This window comes from Moschus berezovskii, chromosome 7 (assembly GCF_049115385.1).
Source record: "Moschus berezovskii isolate FMDL1 chromosome 7, NW_MosBer_1.0, whole genome shotgun sequence".
Lineage (NCBI taxonomy): Eukaryota > Metazoa > Chordata > Mammalia > Artiodactyla > Moschidae > Moschus > Moschus berezovskii.
The window spans coordinates 109,916,450-109,942,765 of record NC_142466.1 but is presented as its reverse complement, the minus strand read 5'-3'; the positions used below and the strand labels follow the sequence as shown (position 1 = coordinate 109,942,765).

The 26,316-nt window shown below is 44.7% G+C and overlaps 2 protein-coding genes and 1 pseudogene across 2 annotated transcripts; 2 read left to right on the top strand and 1 right to left on the bottom strand.

The window, feature by feature from the left end:
- Positions 1-3,120: 3,120 nt before the first annotated feature.
- Positions 3,121-16,573, bottom strand: C7H9orf43 (chromosome 7 C9orf43 homolog). Its single transcript, XM_088838292.1, has 14 exons — positions 16,423-16,573; positions 16,171-16,318; positions 14,576-14,653; position 13,830; positions 12,907-12,998; positions 11,031-11,097; positions 9,467-9,597; positions 8,636-8,786; positions 8,193-8,253; positions 7,852-7,910; positions 7,541-7,628; positions 5,394-5,476; positions 3,741-3,807; positions 3,121-3,527 (listed from the first exon to the last, which is right to left on the bottom strand). The coding sequence occupies exons 1-14, from the start codon at positions 16,571-16,573 to the stop codon at positions 3,319-3,321; spliced, it is 1,386 nt and encodes a 461-aa protein (XP_088694418.1). The 3' UTR covers positions 3,121-3,318.
- A 2,500-nt stretch (positions 16,574-19,073) lies between these two features.
- POLE3 (DNA polymerase epsilon 3, accessory subunit) lies at positions 19,074-21,967 on the top strand. The gene is made up of 4 exons (XM_055427637.2): positions 19,074-19,479; positions 19,580-19,665; positions 20,018-20,136; positions 20,405-21,967. Exons 1-4 carry the CDS (start codon positions 19,414-19,416, stop codon positions 20,575-20,577), a joined length of 444 nt encoding a protein of 147 aa, XP_055283612.1. The 5' UTR covers positions 19,074-19,413; the 3' UTR covers positions 20,578-21,967.
- Positions 21,968-22,621: 654 nt separating this feature from the next.
- Positions 22,622-23,151, top strand: LOC148777506 (small ribosomal subunit protein eS21 pseudogene; annotated as a pseudogene).
- Positions 23,152-26,316: the final 3,165 nt, after the last annotated feature.

Sequence of the window (26,316 nt, the reverse complement as noted above, 5' to 3'; positions counted from 1 at the left end):
GAAAAGAACAAAAGCAATCAGAATCTAGTTTCTTAAGAACACAAAGCTTCAGGACAATAACAGGCCAAGGCTCAAGTCCTCTTGTCTGATGTGAAATTTGCTCAGTCCAACTCTGCAACCCCATGGACTATACAGTCCATGGAATTCTCCAGGCCAAAATACGGAGAGGGTAGCCTTTCCCTTCTCCAGGGGATCTTCCCAACCCAGGGATCGAACCCAGGTCTCCCACATAACAGGCAGATTCTTTACCGTCTGAGCCACCAGGGAAGCCTAATTAAGTTCATAAAGTGGATCTCCAACTGATCCTGGGGAGCCTCCTGGCTGTTAGGCCTGATGCCTGCAGCCCAGATGGTAGGAAAACGGCAGTTAGCAACAGTTACCTGGCTCCTCCTCTCTCAGAACATGGAGAAGCTAAAGCAAAGGCTTCAGGAGGGCTCCTTGCCATCAGTCAGTTCTTTTCTACATGGCCTCATCCTTCCTGTCTGGTTAAGATTGTTGTCTGTGCATAAAGAGAGGGAGCCAGAGAGGCATCAGAACACAGTGGACTGAAGAGCAAGGTCTCGGGTTCTAAGCCCAACCCCCTTCACTGGCCGGCCTTGGATGTCTGGCAAACTACTTAACCTCGCCTGCAAGGCCAGCAGGTACTATTGTGCAGCTGGTGGGCCAACTCTAGGGGTGTTGCTCAAATGGCAATCACCGTAGATTTGTTTATCCATTGAAATAATATTTTAGCAAATAGTTTGTAAAGTGTCTTGAAGGGTCCCATTCTCTAATTCACCCAAAGCCTCCAAATGGCCTAGCATCAGCCCTGTATTCTGAGCTTCAGTTTCCTAAACCATAAAGCAGAGACAATCCCCGTCTATCTATTGAGTTGGCCAGAGAACCAATCAAAATAGCGGCTATGAAGCACCTTGAAAACTGTCATGTGCTCCGTGGGTTATACTTCTCTATACTCATTTTGTGATTATCCAAATTTGAGGGACTGGCATAACAAAGATGAAACACGTTTCAGCCTACCATAGTTTTTTTCTCCTTTGAAAAGAGAAGCAAAGGCCAGTATTCAGATAACAATTATTTTCTCACTCGAAATATGTCACAATTCAAAAGATAACTTTGTACTAATCATTGGGACTTTAATGTGGGAGTTGCTTTACCAAGTGAGCAAAGTAGTTGAATTTGTTTTGAAAGAGTTAGACCTCTGAGTCGTCAGATAAAATGAGTGATTCAATGCTAAGCCTTGTGCAACCTCAAGCCCCCTACTGACCACTGGAAACTGGGTTTTCTCGGTAAGACAGTTCTGAAGGTAGGCTAAGGAGAAGTGGCAAAATTTATAAATTTTTAAGTTAGCCCACAGAAGTCATTCTGCAACACAACGTATATTTGAGGGAAAAAATTTCAGAAAAACAGCCCACATAATGCCTCTTGGCTTCTTCTTACTGTGAAGATTCAGCTAAGAATAGTTCAGTCTAGTAACACAAATGAGGTCATATAATTTTGAGTTGTCTTGAAAAAGAAGAAGAATGGACAGGCAGCAGTTTCAGCTTTCTAATTTGGTCTGTTTTGAGACAATGTTAAAAAAGGAGTCGAATATTTAATCTGCCTTTCTTGGATGAACTGTATTTAGGGTAACCAAATAATTGATGAGGGGTAAGTTTCTGTTTATAAAAAAATTTCTCAGGCCCAGTTTAGAGTTTCACTTCTGGCCTCACAGTACAAGGAGCTCCACAAACAGCTCTCCAGTGAAACTAATGAAAATTATTTTGATTTGTTTGAGTCTCTGGAAATGCTCTAAGAGCATACAACAAATGAAGAAACAGTTGTTCAAGAAAACCTACTGAAGGAAAGTTACACAGCTCAAAATAGCCTGGAGTTAAAACCCGCTCCAGGTCCTCCCCGCCATTCTATGCAAAACAAAGAATTCTCTCACCCGAAGAAAAAATGGACATTAAGGTTGATTACGCCCAGCTCCCAGCCTCCGGCTGATCTCCAAAATTCCTCGCCCCAGCCGTTTAAGAGATAACTACTGCGAACCTTGGAGAAGAACAGACCCCCTTAAGACAGTAGATTTCCACATACATGCCTATATATACTTACTCTTCTTGGGTTAGTGCAGCAGCTCGCTAATCTGACTGCTGCCCCTTCTCGCCTCATTAAAGGTGATCTGTTCCTGTAGACTGCCAGTCTCGTTCTTTTTCTGAACCTCACCTTCTCTAACTCCCTTACCTTACACCTACAAAACCTCGCTGAGAACTGCAAGAGTCTATGGTATGTGAAGGGAAGAGCCTTTCCCCACCCACTCCTTTCCCCCCACTGCAGTGAGATGACTCTCCTCCAGACTGCTGCAGCCCAAGGACACAGGGCTCCCTCTCTCCCTAGTTCCATGTCCAGGGGCTACTTTCCAGGAAGGACAGAATGTCATCCTTTCTCATCCTGCCCCCACCTGTTGCAGAGACTAAGCTCTGGTGAGGACAGCCTATAGATGGAATCTCTCTTCTTCCATACAGTCTCTAATTATGGGGAGGAAGCTGGAGCTTGGGAACAGAACTGCTGAGAACACTGAGGCCCCACCTGCTCTTACCTCAACTCATGGGGCGTGGGGCCCAGGCTTTTATAACTCAAACCTAAAATTCTGGGTCCCTGAGAGTTTCAATAATTCTACATAATTCTTTTACATAATTTTGAAATTTTTCTGTATTAAAAAAGTTTAAGGACAAAAACATTGTAAAAAAAAAAATCCTTGCAAAAATCCAGCACAGGGGACCCTGAGACTCTGAAATTTTGAGTCTTTAGGAGCATCACTGAAATTTTCCTACAGACTCAGCAACTCGGGAACTGGATCCTTGGACTCTTATGTCAATCCGAGTCCCCTACCACATACACAGAAATACGACATGTAACAATGAATGTTATTTGACAGATGCAGATGTCATCCTCAAGATAAACCATTTCCAGAGAATAAAAGGAAAAGCAACATGTTAGGGGTTTCCACAGGCCAAATTCGTCTTCCTGTAACTAGAAGCCTTTCAGCGTTTCAGCGAGGAGATAAAAGTGACCCAGAAACAGAGAAACGAGTCTATTGATAAGCAGCGGCTGTGTTTAATCACTAAAATTACCCTGGGCCCTAAAGGGGGAGAAACAATCCAAGTTAGAAAGGGCTTTTTCTCTCTCTCACTTATTTCAGAAGCAAGTAGAAGCAAATGAAGAAAACAGAATCCCTAAGGTCAGACCCTGGTAAAGGCTCCACGGAGTCAAAGTCCCCTCTCCTTCCTGCCTTCACGTCCAAGGTCGCTGTGCTTGGGAGCCTGAGCATCCTTCTGCCTACACCTCGGACACTTCACTCTGTGCCCCAGAAGGATGGATCTCCTCGTCCTCTTCATCTGTGGCCTGAAGAATCCTCAGCAGTTTGAGCTCAGGGTTCCAGCTGATGCTAGAAGCACTCTTTGGGGTCCTCACTTGGTCTTCCACCAAAATCTCCATCTGAGTCTTGATGTCCTTCTTAGTGCATTCTATTTGGGGTGACTCGGGACCTAAAAAAAGACCCAGCCATCAACTGCACCTGTAGCCTTCTCCCAATTAACTATGAAAAATGGAAGACAGAAAAGGAAGGGCTGGGGAGTGTGGAGGACTCTTCTGAGGTGTGAGGGCTGTGCCCTCCAGGGAGGTGAACCATCCTGATCAACAAGGTTCTGCTCCCCCTGTCCTCAGACACTTTCTAAGGTTCCTCCACCCTAGGGTCTTACCCTTCTTACTGCGGGAGGAGTCCAGGGATTTCTTAGCAACGTTTGTCTGTGGTCTCTCTGTGGAATCCTGAAATTCGTAAGTGTAAAGAAGCTTGAGTCAGGATTTAGGAAACAAAGGAGCATCTAAAGGATGCTTTCCCTGGAGAAACTCACATCTAAGACAGGACAAAATGCCACCACCTGACACTGAAGAGGGAAGCTCGTGTCACGGGTCCTTTTGCCCTGCGGACTGGCCAATGAAGCCAGAATGCAGTTTTCCCCAGTCCCAGCAGTTAATTAAGGGTAAACTGCCTCCAGAGGCGTGTGTATGTGTTAGTCACTCAGTCATGTCCAGCTGTTTGCAATCCCATGGGCTGTAGCCCGCCAGACTTCTCTGTCCATAGGATTCACCAGGCAGGAATACTGGAGTGGGTAGCCATTCCCTCCTCCAGGGGATCTTCCCAACCCAGAGATCGAACCTGGGTAGCTGCCTGCAATTTTTCCCATTCCTATAAGAACATACTGTTCTTACCATCATGAGACAATTTCCTCTCCTCTCGAATCTGAACTGGACTTGTGATTTTTTTAAAACAAATAAAATGTGGCAGAAGTGACATGATTCTAGTTTCAGGCCCATCCCTAGGAAAGTGCCTTCCTGAGATTACTTCTTGGCTGTCAAGAAGCCCAGACTAGATATATGGAGAGGTCTCATAAAAGAGAACTAAAGACAATTTGGCCAAGAGCCCCAGCCCAGCCTCCAGCTGAATGCAGCTGCATAAGTGATCTTAGGCACGACCAGAAAACTTTCCAATCAACCCACAGAATTATGAGAAATAACAAACCAATATGGTTCCACTTTGGGTGGTTTGTTATACAATAATAGACAGCTAAGGGCAGAGATATTACTTTGCCAACAAAGGTCCGTCTAGTCAAGGCTATGGTTTTTCCCGTGGTCATGTATGGATGTGAGAGTTGGACTGTGAAGAAAGCTGAGCACTGAAGAATTGATGCTTTTGAACTGTGGTGCTGAAGAAGACTCTTGCGAGTCCCTTGGACTGCAAGGAGATCCAACCAGTCCATCCTAAAGGAGACCAGTCCTGGGTGTTCATTGGAAGGACTGATGCTGAGGCTGAAACTCCCATACTTTGGCCACCTCATGCGAACAGTTGACTCATTGGAAAAGACCCTGATGCTGGGAGGGATTGGGGGCAGGAGAAGGGGACGACAGAGGATGAGATGGCTGGATGGCATCACCAGACTCGATGCACGTGAGTTTGGGTGAACTCCGGGAGTTGGTGATGGACAGGGAGGCCTGGCATGCTGCGATTCATGGGGTCTCAAAGAGCCGGACACAACTGAGCGACTGAAATGAACTGAACTGAACTGAAGGGTTTCCCAGGTGGCACTAGTAGTAAAGAACCTGCCTGCCAATGCAAGAGACCTAAAAGACATGGATTCAATCCCTGTCTGGGTCAGGAAGATCCCCTGGAGCAAGGCATGGCAACCCACTCTAGTATTCTTGCCTGGAGAATGCCCATGGACAGAGGAGCCTGGCAGGCTACAATCCATAGCGTCACAGAGTCGGACATGACCGGAGTGTCCTAGCATGCCCGCCACAGACAACTGAAACAGGACCCCAGCAGAATGGCCCTCATGCACTCTCACCTGTCTCACCTGTCTCAAGGTGGGGCCTGCTGTCTTCAGCTGCTGCTGCTGCTGCTTTTTGTCACTTTCCTGACCTTGTAGAGTTTTGCGACCTAGTGACAAGATCAATTCAAGTCTCTTACTGGTATTCCACATCCCATTGCTGGGCTTCTAGTTGACCCCTAGTCTACAGGTGACTCCCCAGCCAGGACAATACAGGACCTTAGAGGCAGGTAAAAGGGAGTGAGGCCCTCTTAAGTTCTATTCATGATTCTGTTCGCCTGGGACTGTGACCACATCTATTATAGAATTAGTGAGTAAGGGAACCTGTGTGTTAAAAGATCCAGGATTCCTCAAAGAAACCTAAGGGGCAAGCACCTGTATGTCATAGTAGCAAAAGAACCCCAGGTCTATCTTTTCAGTTTATGAATCCTGTTCTTACTTTCTTGTGCCATCCCTAAGTTACCTCTACTGACATGAAAATGAACATCCTCCCACCCCAAAAATTCTAGATCTATGACTCTTCTGTATCAGATCTTTCCCCCAACTAGTTACGAAATGCACTCATTCTTTCCCTTCTTAGTTTCCCTTTCTTTAAATGAGCAATCTTCCAAGCTACCACCAGCGGTATGAGGCTAAAAGGGACAGCCAAACAAGGAAGTCCCTTGCTCCACAGTTGTGCTGGCTCCCTGTCAGCACTGATTCACACCTTAGTTACACGCTAGGGCATTCTGAAAACCACCCGGGCCTGGACCCAACACCAGACACTCTGATTTTAATAGGCCTGGGGTGCAGCATGGGTGTTAGGGTTCTGAAAACTCCTCAGTTGATCTCAGGGTGCTATCAAGGCAGATCACCACTGCCCACCACTGAGGATAAAGATCAAACATCTCAGCAGGCCATCTTGTCGGCCTGATTCGCCTCTCTCCCTTAAATACCCAACCCCACAGCCCCAGCAGACTGCTCAGTGCTCTCTGCAGCCACGCTCCTCCAAGACACGTTCACCCAGCCCATCCCTGCTTCCAGGAATTCTCTTCCATATTGGGGAAACTCTCACACATATCCATGATCCAGTGCAAAAATCACCTCTTCCACAAGGCCTTTCTCAGCTCAGAGAGGACAAGCCACTGCTCTAAGAATTCAAAAGGGAGCCCCAGTCACCCAAGCAAAGCTGCTCCTACTGGAGGCACCAGGAAGAAGAACAGAAGGCACCAGAATGAAACTCAGGGGAGTTGTCATCACCCTGGATAAAGGGCTAACCTTAAACAAGTGCCTCCGCACTGGGCCACAGCCCCAGTGCTGTCTACCTCCTGTGTGAAGGTCAGGAGGCTTCTTCGATCTCCAGGTTAGAAGCCACTTTTAGTATCAGAGAGCAGGGTGAGTTGGGAGATAAACCAAGAAAAGCATCCTTCTCAGGAAACACCTCACCCTCACCTTCCCAGTACCCGAGGGTTGGAGGGTGAATTCTGACGATTAAACAGTTATTTCCCCATCACAGACAGCGATGTCCAGTCTATCTAGGGCAGAAGAATCTGCCATGGTTTAGGGGGATTCTTTCTCCTTGCTTCTCATTCTGCACTCAAACTCAGAAATGTCCAAGAGACGGGGGTAAGTATATCCTTGAGCTCAGACATGATAAGAACTCCAAAAGGGGGAGTCTCTTGTCTCTGGCATGAACGCTATAGGAAAGGGATGGCTGGTCAGGAACTAGCCCCGTGCCTCCCGGATGGGGCTGGACTGGGAAAGGTAACCTGTGTCTGAGAAATGCCTGGTTCTGCCTCCTTAGAACTCTGCTGGGGCTCTCGTGAGGGGTGCGGGCTCTCCCCTGTCTCACAGGCCAGTGGGCCTTTGGGGCTCTTCTCTTCAATAACCCAGGCTAGTTCTTCATCCCCAAACCACCGCCTTTTCTAAAGTAGGACCTGAGGAGTAAATGACTCTGACTCATGCTCTTGGCCATCTCTCAAATCCCCACATGAAGCAGACATCTGGCCCAGCTCACTTGCTGAGTAAATATCTGATGGAAGGCTGATACATGGTAGACCAGCCACCGAAGCATTCCAAGGAGAATTCAAGTGCCTGACAAACATGGATCGTCAAATGCCAAATGCGTTCAGCTTTTCCTGTGCTCAGCTAGGTCCTGGGATTCTGTCACTCCCAAACCCATATATTCTTCTTACCACAGCGTGGGTCATAAACCATGGCACCTGAATGTTTATGCGAGGTGTTGTGGCTCCCTGGTTCACTCTTGCATCTCTTTTTAGCCTCCTGAAACCCACATGAGGAGGAAGTGAATTAGGACTTTTGAAAGTGAAGAAATCTTTTCCAAAAGGGGTGAAAAGAAGGCTGTTAGTATAACCACACAGGAACTTTGTATCTACAAGCAGCAAACAGGGAGAATCCCATCCCTCGCACAGCCCTTCCTGTTCCAGGCTGCCCCCACTTGCTCCACCCCCAGCAGGTCCCAAGCATCCCTTCGCTGTCACTCTACCTGTTTCCTAGTGGCTGTCATCGCCTTCCTCTGTTGCTGCCGCTGCTGCTTCCTATGACCTGGTGACCAGACAGCCAGCTCAGCCCTCTTCTCCCTGACAGCTCCCACCCTCCCCTTGGGCCGCCTGCTGTGCCCTGCCACCCAGTGGTGACACTCTCTCCCCGCTGGTCAGGACCAAGCTGGGAGGGGGTACTTTTTGAAACTGCAGTCTCCTAAGGTCTACATGTGACCCTGTATGACTATGGCTGCAAACATCACTGAGTTGAGACCAAGATCAAATGTAAGAAATGTGGGCAGAGCGGGGATGGTACCTGGAGACCTAGCAGCATCAGAAAACCTACCATCTGTTTTCAGGTTAGAATAGTGTTTCTTCAAATGTTCAGGATATCTCAATGCTGGTTTCTAGAGAAAAAAACGAAGAAGAGAAAACAAAAAAAGCTCTACCGTAGGTCCTTCTCTTTCCCAAAATGTATCCACAAATGCCTTTATCCATCAAGTCAATGAGCACTTTTTTGAGAAGCCCAGTGTGTGCAACATTATACCAGGGGCTCGGGAGAGGGGAAAGGTGTGGGAAGCCAAATGCAGAAGAAATAGAGAATGCTGCTCTCCTCCAACCTCTCCCTGTACATCCGCTTTCACCCACACACAGCCCAGTCCTTCTGTGGCACCTGGATCCAGAGTGAAAGAATAGAAGAGAAAAAAATTAGAAAGTCCTCCAGCCTTGAGGACAGGTGAGTTTGGACTTGCACGCAGACATCTTCCTCTGAGGGTCTCTAGCTCTTACTTGGAGGGTGAGGCGGTGTACAGATAAATACATCTTAGCAGAAATGGCACTGTCGGGTCGGCTCTTTTCCAGGGGAGGTTTCTTTTTCATCATGGCCAACTGTGTCCGCATCTCCGGATAAGGTATGGTTTTCCCTTGATACAACAAGAGGCTGAAGGGGACAGGCACAGAGATGGTCAGCAATAGCTTTTCTTGGCTGGGGAGAAAGAGAAGAAAAGGGCTCTACATTTGCAGACATGTCCACCCTGGGCCTTAAAAGGCCTGTACCAACAGGTGCTCATTCGGTAATGACTTTCAGATGCCACTATGGCAACCATGGCTGAGTGGATTAAGTCTACTATATGTCAGGCTCATGTGCTTTACACCACTGAATCCATACCACACCCCAAGGACAGGTTTATGATCTTCATTTTGCAAATGAAAAAAATGAAGATTAATGAGGCTAAATAAATTGCGGAAATTCATGAAGGCAATGAATTTCAATACAAAATTCAAAGGTGGTCTGGCTCCAAACCACATATCCATTCCGTCTTCCACTTAACCCATAACTCACCTATAAAAAGAACAGTGTGTCTACCTCCCAGTGAAGGTTTAAATGAGAGAACATAGGTAGTGTGCTAATCATTAAGCACAGGGCCTGGCAGGTGGTAAGTACTTAAACGGCGGTGATTATCGTCATAACTGCATATGCGTAAGTCCACAAATTCAGGGACCAAGTAGGGGGAAGGTTTTCTCCCCTCCCTCCCCAGGAAGAGCACACTGCTTAGACCATGCTTAGCTTCTAGAGAAAAGAGGATGCTCTGGTTCTCCCACAGCTTACAGGACACTCACTCCTTCAGTAGATCCTGAGGCAACATGTCAAGCCGGTTCCATAAAGGTAAGGATTCTGAACTCAGTTGCTCATACAAGTGTACTGGGGTGGGAGGCGGTACAATGATCCCTGGAAGTTCCAACTTGTGTTTCTGGAGGAGGAACAATGGAAAGAACTCCCTGTAGCGCTCTCTTCGATGCCACACTGTCCCACCACCACTCCAGCCTCCCGACACAACCCCGGAGTGGGAAACTCCTTGTCTCCAGACCTACTCCAGCGTCCTCGCCCCTCTACACTACAACCTGCCACGTCTTTACCAGTCTGGCTCTTCAACCATACTGTTGAAATCAGATCACACAGGGATTGATGGACTTGTTTCATTTTTTCCCCAGAGGCTCTGAACAAATATTTATTGACCAACTATGTATCAGGCAGAGGGCTGGGGCTAGGAATTCAGCAACAAACAAAATGGGCCAAGATACCATTCTCCTGGATGTAGCCACCTTCCAGTTTTGTGACTTATCCAAGGCTGCTGCTGCAGCTGCTGCTGCTAAGTCACTTCAGTCATGTCCGACTCTGTGTGACCCCATAGACGGAAGCCCACCAGGCTCCCCCATCCCTGGGATTCTCCAGGCAAGAACACCGGAGCGGGCTGCCATTTCCTTCTCCAATGTGTGAAAGTGAAAAGTAAAAGTGAAATCGCTCAGTCGTGTCCGATCCTTAGCGACCCCACGGACTGCAGCCTACCAGGCTCCTCCATCCATGGGATTTTCTAGGCAAGAGTACTGGAGTGGCTTGCCATTGCCTTCTCCGTATCCAAGGCTACATTTACCCAATAATTGGTAGAAGTAGCATGAGAAGCACAGGTCCCTGGAGAAGGAAATGGCAACCCCCTCTAGTGTTCTTGCCTGGGAAATCCCATGGGCAGAGGAGCCCAGCAAGCTATATAGTCCATGAGGTCACAAAGAGTCTGACACGATTTAGTGACTAAACCAACAAACCACAAAAAAAAAAGAAGCACAGGTCCACTGTAACTTCTAATCTATTGAAACTCTATTCCTGTCACACCAGGGCTTCCCTGGTGGTGCAGAGGTTAAAGCATCTGCCTGCAATGCGGGAGACCTGGGTTTGATCCCTGGGTTGGGAAGATCCCCTGGAGAAGGAAAGGGCAACCCACTCCAGTATTCTTGCCTGGAAAATCCCATGGACAGAGAAGCCTGGTGGGCTACAGTCCATGGGGTAGCAAAGAGTCGGACATGACTGAGCGATTTCACTTTCACTTTCCACTTTCATCACACTGAAAATTAGTTTCTAATCAACCTAAAATTCCTTCTGAATGCCCAGCAGTTGCTCCTAACATCTCTTCAAGGTGTCCTTTTACCTTCCCACAGGGAGGAGGTAGGGAAAAGACCTAGTTCTTCATTTCTCTGCACAGAGAATGGTTTGGTAATTATACTACTTCCATAAGATGGGTTTTATTTTGCAGATGTTGTTCATTTCAAGAAAGAATGGGAGAAGAGGAAAAACAAAAATAAACTCTTACAGACGAGGATCAGCAATGTTTGGCCACAACATTAAACTTACCCCTGGAGATTTCTTTCTGTGCATATTCCCATCCTGGTTGCAAATGACATGCTTCTCCTCAGCTGGGCTTGAAATAAGAACAACCACAGCTTATTCCCAGACATCTTAAGCAGAAGCATCGAGGATATTTATGAATGAAGACCATGAAGATTTCTATCCTCCACTCAGTATTCAAAGATGGCTGGTTAGAAACTCAGGGGTACCTGCAGTTCCGAGGCTGCTACAAACAAGAAACCCCCTCTCACCTTGCCCTCACATCTAAATTAGGCTCCCCTCCATTCTCTCAAACAATTCAGTTATTTACTTTTATAGTATTAATCCAAATTAGTAATTATATACTTCGGTGCAGGGATGTTTATAATGTTGAATCCTACCACCACCATAAGACTCCAGGAGGACAGGGACAAAGTACTCAGTTCTCGACTGAATTCCACTGCTTAGCCCAGAGGTGCGCAAATATTTTTTGCTCTGTTATCTTCCTCCTCCTTCTTACCTGGAATACAGATATGATGGCTTAAACTCTATCAATCAACTTACACTTTGAAACCCCCATGAAGCATCTCAGAAGGTGGGAGCCATAGCCCAAAAAGCTATTAACAGAAGGTGTCCTGGTGTCTGATTACCTCATGGAGCTGAGATACTAGCCCTGGACCACCTAATTCTGGGCTTCTTTTACATGAAAGGAAAGAAACCCTTAGAGGTTTTTTGTTTACACCATATATATTCACACACACACACACAATACATACATACACATATATAGAAGCATTCACAGGTTTGTTTTTTTTTTAAAGAAAATAAAGTCTCATCATCTCTAAACTGAAGATGGCAACCCACTATAGTATTCTTGCCTGGAAAATCCCATGGACAGAAGAGCCTGGAGGGCTACAGTCCATGGGGTTGCAAAGAGTCAGACTAAGCGACTTGAACAACATGTCTAAACAGTTACTCTAAAAGAATCTGAGAACCTCAGCAGTCATGAAGGAAAAATCAGTTTCTTCTAATGATTGTCAATATTAGCAAATCTTTGGACCTTCATCAAGTGATCTTTATCACAGCTGCTTTGTACACGAGCTCTGTATGCTATTCATTTCGTATCAGTGCTCTAGTCCTTAGGCTTGAGACCAAAGATTCGGGTGCTTCACTGAAAACTTTTACTAGCTGCTGATGACCAACAAGAAAAACTGATAGTCAGAAGGCATTTGATTCTTAATAAATTACTAGTTGCTGATGACTAACAAGAAAAACTGATAGTCAGAAGGCATTTGTTTCTTAATAAACCTCACAAATACATTGGGCCCTATCTTGTATGCTATTTACAGACAAGTAGAATTTGATGTAGAAAAGTCCCAAAGCATGAATCTCAAAGTGAACTAACAAGAATTCCAGGGTAGCATTTAGGGCTTCCCTGGTAGCTCAGTTGGTAAAGAATCCACCTTCAATGCAGGAGACCCTGGTTCAATTTCTGGGTCAGGAAGATCTGCTGGAGAAGGGATAGGCTACCCACTCCACCTGGGCTTCCCTTGTAGTTCACCTGGTAAAGAATCTGCCTGCAATGTGGGAGACCTGGGCTCGATCCCTAGGTTGGGAAGATCCCCTGGAGGAGGGAAAGGCTACCCACTCCAATATTCTGGCCTGGAGAATTCCATGGACTGTATAGTCCATGGGGTCACAAAGAGTAGGACATGAATGAGCAACTTTCACATCATTTCAAGAGGTAAATGCAAGAGGCCAAGGCCTTCTGCTCTGCTTGACCTCCTCCTTCATGCAAAGAGGTAGCTAAAAAGGAGTTCACAGAGAGAAGGCTGGCAGAAGACAGTAGGCATTTGTAGGACACAAGAGTTGAAGACTCCCAAGTTCTCAACATGACACTCACCTCACATGTGTCTCTGGGATCCAGATGACATCCATATTTCCTACATCTTGAGGACAAGGAAGCTTTGTCTCATTCAAATTCAGCACTGATAGCTAAGAGAAAAATATACCTATGTGTGGCTTAAAGGCACCACTCCTGATGGTCTTCAGTACCAGGCTAAGGAATGAATCATCATGCTAACCAAAAAGGTATGGAGGTTCAGAAGATGATAAAAGACTAGAATAAAATAAATATTTCTTATCCCCAAAATAGCTTCATAATATTCCTTTGAGAAACCAAGGTATCAGGAAAGGTACTCTGCAAGAGTGAGCACTGATAAGTGAATGGTCTCCCCTGCCTCCCTGTGACATTAGGGCAGCATTTAGCAACTCCCAAACCCACCTCATAGGAGGACACCTTGGGGCTTACCTAAGGGAACACGACTTATTCTGCCCATTGCACTCTAAAAACTAAGATCCCCTGGAGATAAAGCAATACAATCTGGGAACAGGGAGAGAACTGAAAGAGGCAAAAGCAAGTTTTTCTCTTTTATAGCCTGTCCACAATTACAAGCATTTACATAAAAGTTAAAGTCATAATTTTTTTTCACATTTTGCTATTTAGGACACTAGATTTATAAGGAAATTTTATAAATCATCTAGTCTATACCCCTAGCAGGATTCATGCAGGAAAAAAAACTATTAAAAATAGGTTGTCCCCATGAAAAGAAACTGACCAACTTGGGAGGACAGAAGAGATATTTGGGGCACCATAAGCCCTCCTATGCATATTGAATTTAGAACCATATGCATGTATTATCCTAGACAAACAATTAATTTAAAAGCTAATTTAATCTAACACTCTCATTCTGAAGAGGCCAAAGAGGTAAGTGATTTGTTCATTCATCTATCCAAACCCATCCACCCTCCCTCAGTTTCTTACACCCTCCACCACGTGACACTGAAAAATGAAGGATCTCATAGAAAAAAATAAAATGCATCCAGTAGGACTGCAAAGAATAGTAAATCTCTATTGTAAACAAGTAGAAGGGTTTTTTCTTCCTAAAATATAGTTCTTTTCCTAACTAGCCATGCTTTTAAAAAAATCACTTCCTATCTGGGCCTCAGTTTCCTCAACTGTAAGATAAATGAGACAGACCACAGAAATAGTTTTCAAACTGCAGTTGTAACTTATTCATAGGTCACAAATCACAGCCTACACTGTTTTAAAATGAAAGAGAAAAGGATAGAAACTTTCAGAGTATAGTGTAACTTACAGTTAGGGTAAAGAGTGTCCCATGGTATTTTATTGTAAAACACATTTCTTACCATAAGCGATAGCTAAAAAGGTTTTAAAATCATGAGTATATCTGATCTTGAGGCTCATGTTAGATCTGACATTCCAGCATTCTAATTTCCCTGTATTAGGAGATGACAGTAGCTGAACATGCTCTATACAGGAGAGACAGAAAATTCTTAACTTTGGAAAACTGCCACAGATAAATCCCACTAGATCTGGGATTTCTAGAAACAGTATAACATGTAAAAGCATTAGCACAGAGTCTAGCAAATAGTAAGGGCTCAGTATTAGGTAGTTATCATCACCATTATTCAGATTACAGTCATCCTCAATGTTAAATAAAGGCAACATTTTATTCCCAGTAGTAAAGAGAAAATGCTGAGGAAGCAACTTTTTTAATCTGTGACTTACTTTGGGAGATCTATCAGTACGGTTCACTAAGTCTCTGTCAGGTAAATCCTTCCAAGGCCTAAAAAATGAGTTTCCAAACATGAAACAGAGTCACAAAAGACTTACTGGGATGATAAAGTTAGTGCTATGAGGAAAAGCCTCCTACTTATCTACAGAAAACCTTGGACTTAATACCGACAAATGAATGTCAGGTCTTATCATCTTCTTAAGTTTTGCTTGTTTGTTTTTCCTTGAACAACTTCTAGACATTGGACATTGCAAACCCTTCATAACTATTTGTTGCATCAAACTGAATTCCTAGCCTACACCCTTCTCCAACTACAGACAGTTACATCACCATCAGTAAAAATTTATTCAGTAATTTTGATGGAGATGTTCAAAAACATGTTGCACTGTGCTTAGTTGCTCAGTTGTGTCTGACCCTGCGACCCCATGGACTGTAGCACACCAGGCTCCTCTATCTATGGGGATTCTCCAGGCAAGAACACTGGAGTGGGTTGCGACATCCTCCTCCAGGGGATCTTCCCAACCCAAAGATCGATCCCAGGTCTCCCTCATCGCAGGTGGATTGTTTACCATCTGAGCCACCAGGGAAGCCAATAAACAAAATGTGGGGCTTCCCTGGTAGCTCAGCGGTAAAGAATTCACCTGCCAATGCAGGAGACACAGGTTCAATCTCTGATCCAGGAAGATCCCACATGCTGAGGAACAACTAAGCCCATGCATCACAACCATTGAACCTGGGCTCTAGGGCCCAGGGGCTGCAGCTAATGAAGCCCATATGCCCTAAAGCGAGTACTCCACAACAAGAAAAGCCACTGCAATGAAAAGCCCACATACCGCAACTAGAAAGCAGCCCCCAGTTGTCACAACTAGAGAAAAGCCCATGCAGCAAAGAAGAATGAGCACAGCCAAATAAATTAATAAATAACTTTTTTAATGTGGCACTGACATTACAATGGAACATTTTTCAGCCTTAAAAAGGCAGGAAGTTCATTCATGTGACAACATCAATGAAGCTTGAAAACATTATCCAAGGTGAAATAAGCTAAACACAAAAGAATAAATATTGTATGAGTCCACTTACATGAGGTACCTAGAACAGGCAAATGCATAGAGGCGAAAAGAAAAACAGAATAGACGTCACCAGGGAGTAGAAGGAGGCGGGAAAGGAGAGTTATTGTTTAACCAACTTCTACAAGACAAACAAGAATACTTTCTTTCTGTTTCCCACACTGCCTCTCATTACTCCTTTAAGTGAACTGCTAAAGGGTTTGTTTGTCTTGTTTGATCGGGGGGGGGGGGGGGGGGGGCGGCGGGGGGGGCCTGGGGTAGGCGGTTGTTTGTTGGTGTTTTTTTGGCTGTACCACGTGGCTTGTGGAATCTTAATTCCCTGACCAGGGATTGAACCCCAGGCCACAGCAGTGAAAGTGCCAAATTCCATCCACTGGACCTCCAGGGCATTTCTCATTAATGCTTTGTTTTTAATCTAGCTTTCTCAAAGTTCAGTACAAAGGCAAAGAAAGTTAACCCAAAATTTTGTGGTATTAAGCTGTTTAAGGAATGATTATTTACCTGCCATGAAACTTGGAGTCAAACTTTGAATTCAATAAAGAGTGAGCCTTTGTGAAGGTAAATCCTGGTAAGTGACGCCGTCGAATAACTCTCTTGGCCGGGAAGCAGGAATCTGCGATGTTTACAATGGTAAGCACTGGGAGCTTGTCTGAAAGACCAGACCAGAAGAAAACACACAAACATGGCATAAGGGAGCCAAATAGAAACAATTCAAGGATCTTGTAAGGAAGGAGACAGGGCTGGCTAATTCACCTTCAACATCCAGAAAAGATTTGGAGGAGGAGTCCACAAGTCGAGGGTGGCCCCTCTCAATCCGGCGGATAGTTGCCCAGCATTGTGGATGCTGACAGACAGCCAGGTCACAGGTGGTTTCATCCCACTGCCTTTTATCTGGCAAATCCATATCTACAAATGGTTTAGGACAAAAGCCAATCTTGCAGCTTTCTAGCCCTCTGGAGGAACCACCACCATATAATTAGGGAATATTACAACCCTATGGATTGTGGTAGGCTACAATCCATGGGGTCACAAAGAGTCAGACATGACTGAACGACTTCACTTTCACATATAATAGTTAGTCCAGATGTTAATTTGGACTCAAAGCATAAAATGTTTTTATTGAATCATATTGATAAACAGTGGTTATAGGATAGTTAAGAATGGGGTACCATGAAAGTATGAAAATCTCAGCATGGAATACAGTGACAAGAATTTGGAATCAGACTGACTTCAGAAGGCCTTCCAATTGACCATTTAATTAATAGCTGAGTGACCTGAGATTTAACCAATCTGAGCTTCAGTTTCCTTAGCTGCAAAATGAGGAAAAGCCTATTTCATAGGGTCACTACAATTAGTTAATGGATATTAATAGGTCTGGCAAACAGTTCAAAATAATTATTAACATCCTTTCCTTTCCCCTTTCATTAACCATTAGGGAGAGGATGCCCCAATCTCCAAAAAGACTTATCAAATTATAACCAACGTACATGGGACCTGAATATCCACAAATTATGGTATACACAGGGGCTTCTGGAACCAATTCCCTGTGGGTATCATATCACGGGACAGCTGAGTCACAGAAGTGCTTTAGATGGCTCAAACCTTTAGAAGAGATGCTTCATTTTTCAATATGCTCCAGTTCTCATACAGGCAGCTAAAATACCCACCAGAAATGAATGGGTTTGCTGAAGCAGCAAGTTAGTCGACTCAGAAGTTGCATCAGAAGCCACAGCTGCTGCTGCTGCTAAGTCACTTCAGTTGTGTCCAACTCTGTGCGACCCTATAGACGGCAGCCCACCAGGCTCCCCCGTCCCTGGGATTCTCCAGGCAAGAACACTGGAGTGAGTTGCCATTTCCTTCTCCAATGTGTGAAAGTGAAATGTGAAAGTGAAGTCGCTCAGTCACATCTGACTTGTAGCGACACTGCAGCCTACCAGGCTCCTCCGTCCATGGGATTTTCTAGGCAAGAGAACTGGAGTGGTTTGCCATTGCCTTCTTCGCAGAAGCCACTAGCTTTTCATTTACTGGCTCTATGGTCTTGGGCAAGTGAATTCACCTCTCTCAGCCTGTTTCCTCATATAAAGTAGGAAAGGGGAAATCCCTAAGAAGGATTGCAGAAGCATTACATGAGATAATGTATTTTTATGTATGATATATAACAGGTATTCAATAAATGTTATCTTTCTCTCTCTAGAAATGTTTTAGGCAATCACTACCACCAGATCCCTAATAACTGTTTTTAAGGAGAGTGTCCATTTCTTCTTTATTTTACTCAAAACAATTATTGACTACCAAATATGTGAGGGGACCTGTTATGAGCACTGAGAACAATAATGAACAAAATAAGTCTCTGTTCTAAACAGTTTATAATTTAAACCAAAGATAATAAACTAGTAGCCTGGAATTACAGCTGACCTATGACTTTTGTTTCACCTACACTTTGAGCCATTATTTAAAAACGGAAATAGTCCATATAATGTCCAGATTTCCGGCTCTTCTTACAGATCAAAATATCTAACAACATGGAGGCCCAATTCCAACTACACAGCACCTGGCTGGAGCCGAGCACTTCCTAACATCTTTAAACCAGGTGTATTCTATCCAAGTGGAGACTTCCACCACCAAACTCTATCATCTGTATCTGAAGCAGTTTCAGTTGCCATTTATCATCGCTTTTGTTGCTCTTCTTCTTATAACAGAGAAATAGTTCTCTGTGCTCATGTCTCTAACACAAACAGGAAAACTAAAAGTGACCTGAAATAGCAAGTTTCAAGGAAAAAAAAACAATTTCTGCTCAGTGGGCGTGAGGACCATTTCTACATATGTAATAGAAAAATGATAGAACTTAAAAAGCCACTGCAAAACCATGAAAAATATTTTTGACTAGGAATGATGCACAATGAACAATTCAGTGAAACAAAAAACAAACACAATTGTAACAGGGTTTGTTTTTGAATGCTTATGTAACGTTACGTTACTCTTACAAACGGCTGGGTGTTGCCCTTTTGTTACCCAACCAGCCCGAATTGAGCGCAGAGGTCTAGTCATGCCTGTGTCGATGTTGCCAGCTTTAGCACCATGCTGGCAAAGTTGTTTGTATTAAAAATTTTTAGGTAACAGCTATCCTTAATACCATTATTACAAAGCTGAGAAGGCTAAAAAGATTAGTGGGAGAATGCGGCAACAGATGGCCACGATTCCTCGAAACCAAAGCAGAAACCAAGTTATTAGCACGCCAAGGCCCAGTGGAAGCCACACCTCCCGACGGGCGAAGAGGTGGGCGAGGGGCCCGGCCTCTCGTCCGAAGGAGCCCCGCCCCGCCGGCTCAGTCCACGCCTCCGTCTCCCACGCTAGGCGCCCGGCCGCTCCGTCGCCAGGCAGCGGCGCAAAGCACTGTGGGGAAGGGACGGAAGCCCCAGTGAGCCATACTTAATTTCTGGATGTGACGGAGGCGTGAAGCAGGGAAACGGGCCTGGGAAGGGACGCCAGGTGCCTGTGAGGCCGGACGGAAGGCCCTCGGGCCAAAACCATGGCAGCGTGGGAAGTTCAGACGCACCGGCCGCTGGAGGCGGAGGCGGGGCTGAGGGTGGAAGGCGGCTCTGGCGCGCGGGGCACTGTGGGACACGGGGTGGGCGACGCGGGGTGGGACGGAAGCCTCGCTGGGTCAGACCGTGGCAACGCGGGAAGTCCGGACGCCGTAGCGGCCTGAGGAGGAGATCGCAGGCCCGGGCCCCGGCCGCGGCCATGGCGGAGAGGCCCGAGGACCTAAACCTGCCCAACGCCGTCATCACCAGAATCATCAAGGAGGCGGTAAGCAGCTCCAGCTGGCGGCCGGACCAGGGGCGGACGAGCGGGCCGCGGGAAGCAGGGGCTGGGCCGGTAGCTTTGCTCACGCTCGCTTTGCTCACAGCTCCCGGACGGTGTCAACATCTCCAAGGAGGCCCGGAGCGCCATCTCCCGCGCCGCCAGCGTCTTCGTGCTGTACGCCACATCCTGGTAAGGTGGGCAGACTTGGCCCGAGCTTAGCTGGGCTAAAGCCTAAGGGAGGCGTGAAGAGATCCCCCTGGTTTGGAGTTCGTAACCTGGACCCCGCAAACCCCAATAATTATGTTCTACCTCAGTGGAGCGAGGTTCCGAGCCCTCCTTCTAGATCTTGAAATCTCTGAAACGAAATAAAAGGATTACTTTAACTCTTTTGTATAGGGAAGGGTGGGACTTAGGTGTCACAAATTCACATGCAGGCGGCTAAGACGCTGGCTTTCCCGTTCCACCTTTGGGTGTTCCTTTTCCCACCCACACCATACGCGGCAAGAGGGCATCTGACAGCCCTTAATCTTTCTTCTCTCAGTGCCAACAACTTTGCGATGAAAGGGAAACGGAAGACACTGAATGCCAGCGATGTGCTGTCAGCCATGGAGGAGATGGAGTTTCAGCGGTTCGTTACCCCGTTAAAAGAAGCTCTGGAAGGTAACTGACATTCGTCTTCTTGAACATCCAAGTAGATGTTCATTCTAAATGACCTGCTCAACCTGGCCCTGAGATTTGATCAACTTGAGTCTCTTTTAAAAGTATTGGATGCGACTCAAACGGCAGGCACGACCTCATTATCTGTTTGGTGATGCTGGGCAGATTATTTTTCCTTTTGTGCCTCAGCTTTTCCAGTTACCCAGTGGAGTCAGCTGCTGCTGTCTGTCTGGTTCAGGCTTGCTTCCTAACCTCCTCTTTGTCCTTGCAGCTTACAGGAGGGAGCAGAAAGGCAAGAAGGAAGCTTCAGAGCAAAAGAAAAAGGACAAAGACAAAAAAACGGATTCGGAAGAGCAGGACAAGAGCAGGGATGAGGACAATGACGAAGATGAGGAAAGGCTGGAGGAGGAAGAACACAATGAAGAGGAGGAAGTGGACAACTGAAGAGGGTGGTGAGACGCCCCTTGCAAGGAACCACGCGAAAACCTGGCACACGTTTGTGTGAAGCTGCCTCTGGCTGGGCAGAGTAGCCTTAGGCAGAAGAGCCCGAGAAGATTGAAATAAAAACTGAATTATCATCAGGATTATCATCAAAGCCAGTGCTTCCAAGACTCAGAGCATCTGAGTAGCGGAATCCTGTTTTGCTTAATCAGTCTCAAGGTTACAACTTTTTGGCAAGAGGGATTCTGAATGGCTAATTTAATTGATCGGTTTGATCTCTTGTTTACATACACATATAGTTAGGCAATTGTTGATCCCCAGTTCCCTCCCAGTCTCCCAAAAAAGTAATAACTTCCATGCTGCCAACTGTGTTCCACATCACCGAGGCAGTTAAGGCTCAGGAAAAATTGGGGTTTGATCACAGTCAACCTATTTGATTATACAGTATTTGGCAATACTAGCTTATTTCAAGTGATCAGAATGGCTTAGCTTTAGGAAACTACTAAAAAGGTTGAAGAGAACAATGAAATCTGTCTCTTCACTTGACAGTAACATTAGTTGAGTTTTGTTTTCTACAGACCCATGCTTAGAGCCCTTCTATATTGCCTGTAGGCGTGTAACCTGCTTGGGAGGCTACCTTCTAGGCACATATTGTTTTTAAATCCACAGGGTAGAATTAGTTAAGCAAGGTTACCAATGTCTTACTCTTATAAAACAGATGGTTTAGTCTTAAATGCACCTCACTGCCTGCCCCTGTACAGCTTCAGGATTTGTCATCATCTCCTGGAAGGTAGAAAATTCCAGGTTTTTGTGTCCCATAGTCCATCTTCCAGATTTGTGACTATGGCTTTTCATTTTTCCAATTCATGACAAGTTCCGAACTTTATTTCTTCTAGGCACAACTTCTCCCTCTGTGCTTCTCACCACCTGTCTCTATCCTGCTTCTCCTCTGCTTCTCATTCCCACTTTCTCTGTGCCCCTTTTTTTTTCACTTCTGCCAACCCAGGAACTTGGATGACCTGCAATATCCCAGAGTATGGGTTCCTCTGATTCCCTAGTTCTAATCTCATGTCTTAAAACTGATTTTGTAAACCTCTTTGACCCATGAGGGAAATCTGATGGTGCTCAGGAATCTAATTCCTCCCCAAACCCATCCCCTTTAACTGCTTCAAAGTATCTCTGTTGACCTTTCCAGGTTTTCTTATCTTTCCATTTGGTGCTCCAAGCACTTTTTTGTTGGTCTCTTTAAGTTGAGTGCTTGGAGGTTGAAATGTAGTGAAGTGTAGTTTGACACTGTTGATTTGTTAAATGAATACAGTGGAAAGTTTGTTGATAATTGAGTGAAGAGTGTTGAGAAAATTATAATGCTTTGTATAATAAAAAACATTATTGTTAAAAGTGATGACTCCTCTCATCCTTTGTGTTGATACAAGTGTGCTTTTGGGGAGGACCACGGATCGTGTTCTATACAGTTCTTGTGGTGTGAACTGGGCCAGATCCGTATAAATATGGGCTCTGGCATCACCTTGGGCCACCAGCAGGTGTTGGCTGTTAACAGGTAAGGGTGCTGCTCTTCAGCCACAGTGAGAGCTTTCCATGGCTCTGCTGGGCACTCTGTACATCCTGGATGCAAACCTTTATCGAATCCCTGCTGTGTGTCTGGCAGTGTTCAAACTGCTATCAAGTGTTAACTCTTCAACCCTATGGAGGAACACTGCTGTTTCCTCCATGATTTCAACGGTAAGACCATATTACCTCTGATCCATATATCTGTTTCAAAGCATTTTCCATACAAACACAACCCCAGTGGCTTTTCCTTCTCCACAGCAGAAACATCCCTTTGTTTTTCCTGTTCTCACATTTATATTTGTATGAAAGACAAAGTTATTCAATATATATTGTTTCTTCCTTGCAATTTATACTGATGATATATCTGTCAGTTAGCTATAATGTGACAGTATTACATCTCTGGGAAAAAGGCATACACTGAGTCCTTCATAGTTGATTACAAGGTTTTTTTCTTTATTTTTAATATACTAAAGTGCAGTTTTCTCATCTCTAAATTGGCAGTATAATACCTATCGTGAAAGGAGAATTTTAACATAACAAGATTTTTAACACATAACAAGATTCTTAACACAGTGGCATATACACGATAAGGCCTTGTTTATCTTTTTCTTTTCTGTACACACATTCATTTCCCTTTGAATTAACAGAACAGACTCCGAATTGGAAAGAAATCATTTGTGTAAGAAGCACTGAGATTCTTTGAAAGAATCAGTGAAACTAGGTGGGCTGGTGTCCGGGCAAGGGGGACAGCACAGGGCCTGAGACGCCCCCTCAGCATGCAGAACAATGCCTGAAAGTTTGTGGATCTGTATGTGCCATGGAACCATATCATTGGTGCCAAAGACCATGCGTCCATCCAGATGAACGTGGCTGAGGTTGACAAGGTGACAGGCAGTTTCAACGGCCAGTTTACAACCTCTGCTATCTGCAGGGCCATCTGCAGGATGGGCGAGTCAGATGACCATTCTCAAGCTGGCCAAGGCCAACGACATCATCTCAAAGAACTGACGAGAGACGATCCGGGACATGGAGTATCTGTTACAAATAAATAGTGAAAACCTAAAAAAGAATCGATGAAACTGATAATCTTGTCTAAGATAATTAGTTTTCTTTCATACTAGTAGACTAAGAAAAATCTAAAATCTGCATACATACACAACATAACATTTGTACTCTGTGATGAAATTAAAGACTAATCCCTGTGGCTTCTGATAGACATCAGAGGCACTGTTGTTAAGTATTTGTTTTTGGAGCAGAAGAATTTGAAATTTCAAATTTTAGTTTCCTCATTCTATGTTAATGAATTTCTAATTACATAATGTAATTTTTTTTAATTTAGGTAATATTGATTTCTAACATAAATTTCATGTGTACCTACCTGGGAGGCACTCAAAATAGTTTCGTGGGGGCTTGGTTTTGTTTGTTTGTTTTTTATTTAGTAAGTACGGTATACATACAAAAAGTACAAATAAGAGTAGAGTTTTGTAAATTTTCACAAAAAAACATATTCATGAAACACACTGAGATCAATAAACAACATGACCAGCACCCTAAAAAGTCTTATTTCGCTTCTCATTATTCCCTATCTACTCAGTAGTAGTCACGATCCTAACTCCCAGCACAGATTCATTTTGCCTGGGTTTCTAATTCATATTAACGAAATCATGCAATATGTTCTCTTGTGTCTGACTCCTCTTGTTCAACATTATATTTAAGATTTATATTGTTGCACTCACAGTACTTTTTATGGTTAAGAGTAACAGGTTAAGGTAGAATTATATTTCAAAGGTAGGGCTGCAGGAAGTGGAAACGGGTCTGTCAGCCAAGAATAAGAGACGGAGGGGCTTCCCTGGTGGACCAGTGGTTAAGACTGAGCTCCCAAATCAGGGGGCACAGGTTTCATCTCTGGTGGGGGAAATAAGATCCTGCATGAGACATGGAAAAAATAGATTATACCAAACAGCACTAAGATCCCAAATACAGCATGGCATGGTCAAAAAGACATGGGCAAAATAGATTAAAATTTCCACCCTGTGATTACCTCTATAGGGGGGCTTGCCGGGTGGTGCTAGTGGTAAAGACTCCTCCTGGCAATGCAAGAGACTAGGGTTCCATCCCTGGATTGAGAAGATCCCATAGAGTAGGAAATGGCAACCAACTCCAGTACTCTTGCCTGGAAAATTCCATGGACAGAGGAGACTGGCAGGCTATAGTCCATGGGACCACAAAGGGTCAGACACAACTGAGCAACTGAATACACCTCTATGAGTTGAAGGAGTATGGTAAACATGTATTGAAGAGAAATCCTAGTGATGACATGGGGCAAATTAATCTGGCAGTTGTTTTCCCAATCTATAAATTGAGGGTAGTAACATCAGTTCAGTCATTCAGTTGTGTCCAACTCTTTGCGACCCCATGAACCGCAGCTCGCCAGGCTTTCCTGTCCATCACCAACTCCCGGAGTCCACCCAAACCCATGTCCATCAAGTCGGTGATGCCATCCAACCATCTCATCCTGTCACCCCCTTCTCCTCCTGCACCCAATCTTTCCCAGCATCAGGGTCTTTATAAATGAGTCAGATCTTCGCATGAGGTGGCCAAAGGATTGGAGTTGCAGCTTCAGCATCAGTCCCTCCAATGAACACCCAGGATTCATCTCCTTTAGAATGGACTGGTTGGATCTCCTTGCAGTCCAGGGGACTCTCTTCTCCAACACCACAGTTCAAAAGCATCAATTCTTCAGCGCTCAGCCTTCTTTATAATCCAACTCTCACATCCATACATGACCACGGGAAAAACCATAGCCTTGACTAGATGGACCTTTGTTGGCAAAGTAATGTCTCTGCTTTTTAATATGCTGTCTAGGTTGGTCATAACTTTCCTTCCAAGGAGCAAGCGTCTTTTAATTTCATGGCTGCAGTCACCATCTGCAGTGATTTTGGAGCCCAGAAAAATAAAGTCAGCAACTGTTTCCACTGTTTCCCCATCTATTTGCCATGAAGTGATGGGACCAGATGCCATGATCTTAATTTTCTGAATGTTGAGCTTTAAGCCAACTTTTTCACTCTCCTCTTTCACTTTCATCAAGAGGCTCTTTAGTTTTTCCTCACTTTTTGCCATAAGGGTGGTGTCACCTGCATATCTGAGGTTATTGATATTTCTCCCGGCAATCTTGATTCCAGCTTGTGCTTCTTCCAGCCCAGCGTTTCTCATGATGTACTCTGCATAGAAGTTAAATAAGCAGGGTGACAATATACAGCCTTGATGGACTCCTCTTCCTACTTGGAACCAGTCTGTTGTTTCATGTCCAGTTCTAACTATTGCTTCCTGATCTGCATGTAGGTTTCTCAAGAGGCAGGTCAGGTGGTCTTGTATTCCCATCTCTTTCAGAATGTTCCACAGTTTATTGTGATCCACACAGTCAAAGGCTTTGGCATAGTCAATAAAGCAGAAATAGATGTTTTTCTGGAACTCTCTTGCTTTTTTGATGATCCAGCAGATGTTGGCAATTTGATCTCTGGTTCCTCTGTCTTTTCTAAAACCAGCTTGAATATCTGGAAGTTCATGATTCACATATTGCTGAAGCCTGGCTTGGGTGAGATGAGTGCAATTGAGCATACTTTGGCATTGTCTTTCTTTGGGAATGGAATTAAAACTGACCTTTTCCAGTCCTGTGGCCACTGCTGAGTTTTCCAAATTTGCTGGTAGTAACATAGTTGTCATCAAATGTAGTTAAGTGAAAGTAAAACGTATGGTACTGTCCCTGGACTCTTTAATGCACACAAAAAAACATTACTTTCTTTCCACCACCTTCCTTATTTGAACACTCTAGTAGCTAGGAACTGAGCATTGTCATATTTTCCCAACTTTAAGGCTCTCTATCTCTTAGACTTGAAATATAAAGAGATATAAAACAGGTTTGGAGTACAGATTTTGAGAAATAAAACCTGAGAATAAGTGTAATACAACCCACTGGCATCCTTCACAGTTCAAAATCAACTGATCAATAATCCCTGTCTCACTTTTACAAAGGAATTCCTTTGCTACAGTATTGATCCCGACCCTTATTTCACTCATCTGATGCTACCAGTTCACCCAAGTCCCATAAGACTCACCAGATCCCTCCTGCCCTTGAATATACTCTGCTGCACCTTGCCCACTCACCCTCAGACT

Coding starts and splice junctions, on each gene's coding strand:
- POLE3 (XM_055427637.2), top strand. CDS start 19,414: ATGGCGGAGAGGCCCGAGGACCTAAACCTGCCCAACGCCGTCATCACC. Junction 19,666..20,017: donor GTGCTGTACGCCACATCCTG/GTAAGGTGGGCA, acceptor TTCTTCTCTCAG/TGCCAACAACTTTGCGATGA. Junction 20,137..20,404: donor GTTAAAAGAAGCTCTGGAAG/GTAACTGACATT, acceptor TTGTCCTTGCAG/CTTACAGGAGGGAGCAGAAA.
- C7H9orf43 (XM_088838292.1), bottom strand. CDS start 16,573: ATGGATTTGCCAGATAAAAGGCAGTGGGATGAAACCACCTGTGACCTG. Junction 14,654..16,170: donor GACTCCAAGTTTCATGGCAG/GTAAATAATCAT, acceptor CTCATTTTTTAG/GCCTTGGAAGGATTTACCTG. Junction 3,528..3,740: donor CTCCTCCCGCAGTAAGAAGG/GTAAGACCCTAG, acceptor GTCTTTTTTTAG/GTCCCGAGTCACCCCAAATA.